General features: G+C 44.6%; 1 protein-coding gene across 1 annotated transcript in view; it reads right to left on the bottom strand.

Moving 5' to 3' along the window:
* Positions 1-10,083, bottom strand: part of ACCSL (1-aminocyclopropane-1-carboxylate synthase homolog (Arabidopsis)(non-functional)-like) — a 23,261-nt gene extending 13,178 nt beyond the window's left edge. The window contains exons 1-11 of the mRNA XM_006865123.1: positions 9,529-10,083; positions 8,130-8,189; positions 7,190-7,260; positions 6,528-6,597; positions 6,212-6,278; positions 4,897-4,994; positions 4,652-4,729; positions 4,267-4,367; positions 2,658-2,747; positions 970-1,015; positions 732-873 (exon numbers count right to left, since the gene is read on the bottom strand). Of these exons, the coding sequence (XP_006865185.1) occupies positions 732-873; positions 970-1,015; positions 2,658-2,747; positions 4,267-4,367; positions 4,652-4,729; positions 4,897-4,994; positions 6,212-6,278; positions 6,528-6,597; positions 7,190-7,260; positions 8,130-8,189; positions 9,529-10,083 (1,378 nt within the window). The remainder of the gene's footprint in view (positions 1-731; positions 874-969; positions 1,016-2,657; positions 2,748-4,266; positions 4,368-4,651; positions 4,730-4,896; positions 4,995-6,211; positions 6,279-6,527; positions 6,598-7,189; positions 7,261-8,129; positions 8,190-9,528) is intronic.
* Positions 10,084-10,307: the final 224 nt, after the last annotated feature.

Raw genomic sequence — 10,307 nt, 5'->3', positions numbered from 1 at the left:
GTTTGAACTGCCAACCTTGTGGTTCACAGTCCAGTGCTTATCCTACAGCACCACACCACAAGTCTGGTAGAGGATAGACACATGCTAAGTGTGTGATAGGGAGGTTGGCACAGGAAAGGTGAGTGTAGTAGAAAACAGGATGAATGCAAGCATTAAATGAATAGAGATCAAATATTATTAACTGATGGTACATGGAGGGGATTGCAATCGTTGTATGACTTGTTGAATGTGGGACTGATGAGCTTGTTTTCTAAACCTTCACTCAATTCGCAATAAAGTTTTGTTTTTTTTTTAAATGTACAGGGGGTTTCAAAAAGTTCATGGAAAAAATGTAATTAAAGGGTAATAGAAATTTTTGATTCACTTTTGAAGCCCCCACATTATTAGATGATACAGATATCGTTTCTTTGCAATTGTTCCCTACAGCCAGCAAGGGATTGGAGAGGAAAGAGAGTTCCACATGAAGATTGATTTCTCAACTTCCCACCTTCTGTGTAATCAGCTATCCACTCCCTTTCTAAGCAAACTATGTATGGGCTACCAGACATCCCAAGTTCAAGCCCATTCTGTGTTTCAGACCAGCACCTGCATCTGTCCAATGCATGGATCTGCAGCCTAACTTTCTTCAAACTTCATGTCCTGCCATGAGGACAAACCCCAAACTATGAACAAGGTTTAGATGTATTGAAAGCATAACCCAGGAATTCCTGGCCTGAAATAGAGCTCAGTACCTCGGTCCTGAAGCAGCCTGGATAGCTTGTACTGGGTGATGCCAGAGAGGCTGTGGAAATAGCCAAACGCACTCATGGCAGCGGCCACTTCCTTGCTGTGGGTGTACAGAGTGCCAAAGCGGAAGCCAGAGATGCCAAAATCCTAGAAGATTAGTAGGGGAGAGAACACCTGGTTTGTTTGACTTCTATTCCTGGCTCTCCTTCCTTCTATACCCAAGAACCAACAGCCCGGACTTACCTTACTGGTACCCCAGATCACATGGGTCCTATTGGGGTCAGGCAAGCTAGAGAAGAGATAGTAAAGGATTTGAGATTATTCCCAGACTGCTGGGTCAACAGACTTCAATATTGCTCTATTGTTATTACGTGCCATTGAGTTGATGCCAACTCATAGTGATCCTGCATATTGTTTCCAAGGAGCAGCTGGTGAGCTTGAACCACCGACCTTGTAGTTCAAATGACTTTGCAGTCTGACACATTAGCCCACAGAGCCACACCAGGACTCCAATATTGCCCTGTTATTGTTGTTAAATGCCGTCAAGTCGATTCCGACCCATAGCGACCCTGTATAGGGTTTCCAAGAAGCAGCTGGTGAACCTGAACTTCTGACCTTGCAGTTTAAATGAAGTAAAAAAGTCAGCACTAAGTATATCAAGGGGGACTAGATGGAACAGTTCCCAAATGCCCCCTGATGGAAGTCCAGGATCATGGCTCTCCTATACCTGGTCCCAAGCCACCTGCTTGGCATTTGGTTAGTCACCACTCCTAAAAGGTACTCACCTATTTCCCATGGCCCTTTCATAGGCAGCTACTATTCCTTCTGCCAGGCATGCACTTCCCTCAGTTTTCTTGCTAGAATACTGAGTCTCTAAAACAGTTCATTATGATTGCATCTCAATGTAAAGAAAACAAAAATCCTCACCACTGGACCAATAAACATTCTCATCAATGGAGAAAAGATTGAAGTTGTCAAGGACTTCATTCTTCTTGGATCAACTATCAACACTCACAGAAGCAGCAGTCAAGAAATCAAATGACATATTGCATTAGGCAAATCTGCTGCACAAGATCTTTTTAAAGTGTTGAAGAGCAAAGATGTCAGCTTGAGGACTAAGGTGCGCCTGACCCAAGCCATGGTACTTTCAATAACCTCATAGGCATGTGAAAGCTGTACAGTGAATAAGGAAGACCAGAGAAGAATTAATTGATGCTTTTGAGCTATGGTGTTGGAGGAGAATACTAAAAGTGCCATGGGCTGCCAAAAGAACCAATAGATCCTTTTTGGAAGAAGTGTTCCTTGGAGGCCAAGATGGCCAAACTTTGTCTCTCATACTTCAGACATATTGGTAGGAGTTCAAACCCACCAGTTGCTAGAGAAAGATATCATGTTTGGTAAGGTGGAGAGGGTCAGAGTAAAAGAGGAAGACCCCCAACGAGATGGATGGGCCAAGTGGCAGCATCGATAGACTCAAGCGTGGCAACTGTAGTGAGGTTGGCCCAGGATCGGTCAGTGTTTCGTTCTGCTGTGCATAAGGTCGCTATGAATCGGTACCAACTCAATGGCACCTAACAACAACAAGACAGTTCTGGAATCTTATCCAAGTGCCCGATACTAAGTCTCTAAGGTATTTCTAAGATAGATATAGTATTTCTCTGATTTCCCTGTGCTCTAAGTCTTTAGGTTGGCTTGACAGTGCACTTCCTACTTTGTCTTCACCTTACCTTCATCATCTTGTATAATTGTGACTTTTAGACTAGAAAATACCTTGTGGGGAGTGGGGGATGATGCTTCACTCATCTTCACACTCCCCTTGCTAGGTAACTCAGTACAGAGCACACAAACAATTCAGTTTTTGGTACACAACTCACCACACAAAACAGGACCATCATGATTTTCATTGCCAACTCCAGCTGAGACCAACTCACCTTTCCAAGCTCAGGACACTGTGGAATGTGACGTTGTAACCAAACACAGACAGCATGTAAAGCTCATCTATAATCACATGTAGCTTATGCCTGCAGATTGGACAAAAGAAATTAGTATCTAGGTTCTCTAGTCATAATTCACTTCCTTGGTCTTTACTAGATAAAGATTAGATACTTCTACTGCCCAACAGCCCATCCAACCCTTCTAAGAGACATGGTAAGGAAGAAGCAGGCACTACGTTAAAAGGGATCATTCCACCTGGTTGTGGAGGATACTACAGAAGGGATAGGACACGAGGAAAACAATTAAAACATTAGATTTAAGTCTTCTGCTATTACAGCAACAGAAAAGGGCTGGGTCTTCTAAAAAGTAGGGTTCTGAAGATCAGGCGCTCCTATTTGGGGTACTGAGTGGTAATATCAGGCTATGCGTTTCATCTCATTTCTTCCCCCACAAACCCTCTAGAGTAATACTATCATGTCCATTTCACAAATGGAAAATCTAAGGTTCTAAGACATAAAATACCCTCAATTAGCAAGTGATAGAGCTGACATTTGAGAGAGTTACAGTGTGGTGCTATAGAATAAGCACTGGACTGCAAAGTTGGTGGTTCAAACCCACCAGCTTCTCCTCCAGTTCACTATGAGTCAGAGCCCACAGGTACTAACAGCAGAGCTGGCATTTGAACCTAGTGCTGTAGAACTTCAGCTCATCATCTCCAGTGCTCTTTCACTTGTAGCCATGGGTTAGTCACAGAGCTAGCATAAATCCATCTCTTCTTAAAAGTTGGAAGATTTTCTGTCCTAATCGCACTGTTTTAGGACTCCAGTACCAACTGATGTGAACTTGCTCTCCGGAATGGGATGTGAAAGTTCTATGTTGCTGTGTGCCATTAAGTCAGTTCTGACTCATTCATACTAATCCAATGCAACAGCAGAGCTGCTCATAGGGTTTCCTAGGTTGTTAACCTTCCCAGATCAAGTCTTTTATCCCAGGGAGCCACAGCTGGTAGAGGAGTCTGAATTGTCAACCTTTCAGTGAGCAGCTGAGCTGCTTAACCATCTCATACCAAAGCTCCTTGGAAGTTCTATAGGAATGTGTTTTCATCCCACAAGGTCCAAGAGTCTGCCTTCCTCAGAACCATAGGCCCAATCATTTAGAATTAAATGCTGGGAAGTACTTAGCCTACACTAAGTAGAAGGGCAACAAAGCTCTATTACAATTATTTTGTATGTATCTGTAGATGATCAAAGCCTAGAGAAGTTTGGTTGAAGTTGTTAAGCATCATTGAATTGATTCTGACCCAAAGCGACCCTGTATAGGGTTTCCAAGGAGTGGCTGGTGAGCTTGAACTGCCGACCTTGGAGTTCAAACTAACTTTGCAGTCCAGTGCATTAACCCACAGCACCATACCAGGACTCCATTGGTTGAAGTGGTGAGTACAATTTCCTTCCATTTCAACTTTACTTTGCTCTATACAGCTTTGTGAGTATTATATGTGACAAGATTGGGTTAAGTTATTTCTAGATTCTAACTTCTTGACCATGAGTGAGTGAACTCCCCTTTTAGGGATTTCATCAAGTCACCAAGGGTGTAAAGCCCATATACCTCTTGGCAAATTCCAGATATTCCTTCAATGAGTCTCGGGAGTAGATGTCACCCAGAGGATTCTGAGGGTTGATTAGCACGAGACCTCTGACCTTTTTCCCCTATAAAATAAGACGAATAATTGAGTGAAACAAATCTTGTATATTTTAATCTCCAATTCAGCCAATGGTCCTTTATAGATCAGGGTACTTCATCCAGGACTAGGGAGGCTCTTGAAGCAGCAGCTACCTTCTTACAGAGAAGCAGAAAGAACTCTGGGGACTGGTATAGATAAGGGACAAGAGTCCTGGGGAAAGCTCACCTGGGCTCATTTCCCAACTCTTCTTGGTGAAGAATTTGCAGCAGTCTCAGTGCTCACTTTCTAGAGCCAATATCAATTTCTTACCTTAAGCCTGGCTTCATGCAGACCTTGCTCCAACTTGTCCACAGTGAGCTGGAAAGGTTGGGTGTTCTCCTCAGTGATCTGGAAAACAGTGCTGAGAATTGTCATCTGGAAAGCTTCCAAGCCTCGATTCCTCATTCCCGTAAACTCAGAATAATCCTTGAGCTTCATACTAATGCCATTAGCCCAACTTGCCTTCAACATGACTTCCCCACCATCATTCATATAGGAAGGGATCTGATTCTGACCTCACTGTCCAGGTAGATGAAGAACAGTTCAACTTTCGCATAAATGTGGGAGCTGAAGATGAGACCACCGTAGAAGGGTGTGGGGATCAGGAAGACCTCTGGAAGGATCAAGAGGATAAAGCTGTTAAGTCCAGAGTCTCTCAGTCAGGACCTGCCAGACCTCCTCAGAATAATAGCAAAGTGACCAATAGACAGTTTGGTGGTAGTCTCTTCAGCCTGGGGATTAGTACCCTTGGGTTCAGATCCCATAGAATTTCATTCTTAAATCCAATACTTCGTCTCTCAGACTTCAGACATGTTTTCAGGAGGGAGCAGTCTCTGGAGAAGGACATCATGTGCTTGGTAATGTGGAAGGTTATCAAAAAGAAAAGACCCCAATGACATGAATTGGCACCATGGCAGCAGCAATGGGCTCAAATGTAACTATGAGGCTGGCGCAGGACCAGGCAGTGTTTTGTTCTATTACGTACTGGGTTGTTATGAGTTGGAACCAACTCAAAGACACCTGACAACAACAAACAATGATAGACAATACTTGGAGGGAAGGGTGGCGGTAGTCACAAGTTTCCTCTTGGAGGTAGGTATACTAGAGAAGGACAAAAGGAAGCGTTATCACTGAATAGCTCAGAATACAGAGCATGAATCAAGCCAGGCTTGCTAGCAGGTGGAGCAACGTTCCTTTGGGAAGTCTTGTTGGCTTCTGGCCAAACACAAGAAGTCCTGGTCCATACACAGGTAGGGCTCTCCTCTCAACATGGCTTAGGTTATCAGGACCTGGTGAGCTTCTGTTTTGCTTCTGAGTCATTTGACCTCTTTGATAGGCTAACCGATGACCTATACCTTTGAAAGACACAAGCCACCCTGGCCATTGCTTCAATGCAGTCGGAGCGCATTACAATCAAACTCTTGTTTGGGCACTGATTAGATAGAGTTTGAGAGCACATCTCAGTGTCGTATCTGGCCCCAAAAAAACAAAAGATGTTTTTCCACCAAAAGTAGAAGTCCATAAAATCTAACTCAATTTACCAGGGTTCTCAGTATTAGAATTGTGAACAAAAGTCCATCTAAATATAGTAAGTTGGTTCCCATTGTCATTCCTGGGCACACTACCTTGAAGATCATCACATGCTCCCCTTCTGTAGTAGTAAATGGGGGGAGAGGGCGCATATTCTCACAGAAAGAATAGGAAGATATACTGGTTAACAGGAGAAATCCCAGAACTTGAGAGAAAGACCTTGATCCAAATAGTCTTTTTCCCTCCAAGCCCAGTACTCATATGCTCTAACTACGGAAGCCTGGTGGTGCATCCACTTACCCCCTACATCACACAGAACCATGGCCAGTGCTGAGAAGATAGAGCCACAGCCATTTAGAACCACCACCTAAAAGGCACACAAAAATGCAGACACATTCAGTCAAAATGCAAGACCCAGGTAGAAAAGCAGCAGCCACCCTGTCTCCTTTAGAGAAGGACAGAGAAACCAGGATTCTCCTTAAGTGGGACCAACTCAGCTTCACTCTGCCCAAGCCCTGAGACTCTCCACTGGTTCTCCATGGCCCCCTAGAAAACCATCCCCCACTCAACATATAACCCTGAGCAGAGTAGCAGCAGGGCCGAGAAATGGACTCACATTTTCTGGATCAAGGGGAGCAGGTGTCTTGCAGTAATAGGTCAGAAACCTGGCCACTTCTTCCCGTAAGCTGTAGACAGACCCAGAAAGACTGTGGTTTCCAAGTCTAGGGGCTCTTCCTCATTCAAAGCCCACACTTTAGTCCTTCTAAAAGGATAGAGTGTCCAGACTAGAAAAATCTTTGCTACGAAGTTCAACCTTATTTTACAGGGCTACCAATGAAGGTTATCAATACCTTGTCACACAGATAGGAAGTGTGTGAGCTGGAACAAGAATGCAGACCTTCTGAGTGATTATGACAGTGCTGTCTCTACGAGGCCAGGCCACTTCCTGATCTTTCATTCTAGGTATTTTGCATGACTTATTAACTAAAGAAAGGAGCTCTGGTAGCGTAGTGGTTAAGAGTCAGGCTGCTAACCTCAAGGTCAGCAATTCAAAACAACCAGCAGTTCCGTGGGAGAATGATGAGGCTTTCTGCTCCTGTTAAGATTTACAGTCTCGGAAATGCTACGCAGCGTCGCTATGAGTCAGAACCAACTCCATGGCACACCACCACCACCACTAACCAAAGAAATAAGGAGGCAATCCCACCAAGACTCTGGTACCTTGAAGCTTCCTCGGTGAGGTGTCTGAACCAGGTACAGGAGTCTGGATGTACTTACAATGGTTGTCCTCTCCAGTCAGGGTATTGCAGTAGGGCCTCCTCAATGTAGTTCATGTCACTCTTACTCAACTGTTAGCAAAGAAGAATTAAAAGGCAACTCAACTCCTCCTCGTACGCACACATGTTTGTCCTACACCTGCATGACCGCCTATAAAGGGAGTGGGTATGCACACAGTATTCTTATTAATGAGCCGACACTTTCTTCCTCTCATCTTCCATTACTGACAACTCACTAGAGAGTGCTTTAATTGAAAAACCTTCCCAATCTGACATTTGGGAGCAAAGTGGTTCAATATGGTTTAAGTACTGGATTGCAAACCCATGTCCATGATTCGAGGCTGCCAGCTGCTCCAAGGGAGAAAGATGAGGCTTTCTGTTCCAAAAAAGATTTTAAAAAAAAACAAAACACAAGAAGAAGCCTCAGAAACCCTATACAGGGTCACTGAGTCAGATCTCAAAGGCACTTAACAGTCTTAATCTTTTATATTTGGGCCAGAAGTTCCTTTGACAACCTAGCTGTCATCAACATATCCAGAGAATACCACTGAACACACTAAGGCCAAGAGGTTAGGATATGTAATTGTAGGAGTTATTTATCCAAACTCCCAGGCCCCTCTGTCTTTTATGTTGTTAAGTGCCACTGGGTCAGTTCTGACATACAGCAACCCTGTATAGGGCTTCAGAAGAGCAGCTAGTGGTTTTGAACCAATGACTTTGTGGTTAGCAGTCCTGTGCTTATCCTACAGCCCCACACTAGAACTCCCTTCTTTTTTAAGAGGAATTAAAAATGATTGTGGACAAATGGAATTAAAAGATAACAAGAATTTTTCCATGAACTTTAAGCCCCCCTCATATCTATACCACATGATCAGGAATATTTGAGAAGGCCTGACCCTGGTGGGAGTGTCCCCACACAGCACAGACAGACCACAGCTCACCCTTGCCATCATCAAGTCGGTGCAAAGCTTGTTTTCACTGGTACAGAGGTTAATGAAGCCCTGAAGATGAGAGGAATTTGAGATCAGTCCTACTGTTGTGTCTACGTGGACCCCATTAAAACTGACCATATGCTAATATCCATCTTGGATTATTAGCCTAGCTGGATCTCACTGCCCCACAACAATCTTAAATGTGAGAAAATGTTCCACTAGCTCAATATTTTGTTGGTTGCTGGTAAGTACCATGGAGTTGGTTCCAACTCATAGTGACCCTGCACAGGGTTTAGGAGGCTGTAAATCTTTACGGGAGCAGAACGCCTCATCTTTCTCCTGCAGAATGGCTGGTGGTTTCAAACTGCTGACCTTGAGGTTGGCAACCCAACTCATAACCACTACGCTACCAGAGCTCCTTAGCCCATTACCTTACAGCTTGCTAATTTCTCCCTTTAGAGACACATAGGTACTTGGGAATCGTGGCTATGTTATGTACCAGCTACTAGTCATGGAATTATCTTATTTCCAAGACATTAGACTGTTTCATGTGAGTTGCTTTAACGCTCACAACTTCCAAGAAGGCGTTATTACGATTCCCTGCTTTAAAAGCGATATAGCTCAGAAAGCTTGAGTAGCCTGCTAGTCATGGTACCTCAGGTGATGGACAGAGTCCACGTTACTGGAGGAAGTACAGTCGCCTTAGAGCCCAGTGGGGAGCTCCAACTTAACACCCAGGAAAGCAGATGGTCCTTACCCACCCATCAGACAGGAAGAGAAGCAGGAGGTGTGGCTAATGAGGTTCACCCAGAGTCTTCCACCGCCTTCTGGCTGCAGAGCTACTCTGAGACCCTGACTGTCTTTAACCTCCTTTTAACCCTTGATAATATCCTAACACCATACCATGGACTACCTACCTACCCCTGCCCACCTCTTACCATAGTGCTCATTGTCCCTACTCTAGTCACTTGGGCCTCCTTTCGCCATCACTCCAAAACCTCCAAACCTTCAGCCATGCACAGTGTTCTTCCCTTCCCAGTGCGATGGACTAATTCAGTCTTAAAGACAGACCTTTCAGATCACCTGAAGTGGGTATCCCTTAATGCTTTTAGGGATACTATCATTTGCTTTCCTCCTAGTGGACTATAGCCATCTCTAGGCTATGTCCCTGGAGGGCAGATTCACTCACTACAGTGACCCCAGTGTCCAGCTTCTAGTGATTATAAGCTGGGATTTAGGGAAAAAACTCAAACTCTTGAAGAAATAAACATCCCCTTATTTCTGGGCTCCTTTCCTCATAAGGCAACACCAATACTTTCTTCATGGGCTGTGAAGATTAAATGAGAGCACAGAATCCTCAAGTAAATCTAAGTGCCTGGGCCCTTGGTACATACTCCCCTATTCTCACCAAGGTGTTCAAAGTCTTGTGGTATTTGTCTGCTTGGTAGGCGTTGTAGTGTTTGAAGCTGAAGTGATATAAGTCAGACATATCTTTCCCACGATTGGAGAGGTCATGGATGGAAAATGTAGTTTGGGACTCGCTTGACAGGGGAAGTAGCTGGTTAGGTTGCCTGGGTGATTGATCTCCCTGCCCACCATCGTCATTACTACTACTGTCCACGGAAGGTGGAGCCAATTGCAACCCTAGGTCACTCCAGGACCCAGACTGCAGGATGTCGGCCAGCTGACCCATTAAATTGTCCACAAGGACTTTCTGCTCCTGAATAGCTTGAACACACTGCTGCTCCAGGTCAAGTCTCTGCTCTTCCAGCACCAGATCCTGCTGCCTGTGCCTCGTCAGCTGCAGGAAGTTCTCCTCCATGGTCTGCTGTAAATGCCGCAATATTTCCAACAGCTGGCAGTAGTTGTTTTTGACTGTGAGGCTTTGACCACTTATCTGTCCGCTGGGCCTGGAGAGGATACCTTCCTGGCAACTAGTATCTTGGGTGTTTGATTCAGCCATGACAGCCTGGTGGGCATCTGCAAGGAAGAGACCATGCACTGGGACAAAGAACATTCTCCCTGACCCTCAAGGGTCCAGGCTTGACTTCAAGCTGGTCACTGACTCCTTTAATCACTATTGCTTCAGTCATGGGCCTAAATTGGTTAAAGAAGTTACCTTACTCTTTCAAGGACAATATTAAGTGGTCCCAAGTCCAGACACTGGAACACTATTTAGATAGCACT

This window comes from Chrysochloris asiatica, unplaced genomic scaffold (assembly GCF_000296735.1).
Source record: "Chrysochloris asiatica unplaced genomic scaffold, ChrAsi1.0 scaffold00075, whole genome shotgun sequence".
Taxonomy (NCBI): Eukaryota; Metazoa; Chordata; class Mammalia; order Afrosoricida; family Chrysochloridae; genus Chrysochloris; species Chrysochloris asiatica.
Note: the sequence above shows the minus strand (reverse complement) of the source record. Positions and strands in the feature narration are given on the sequence as shown.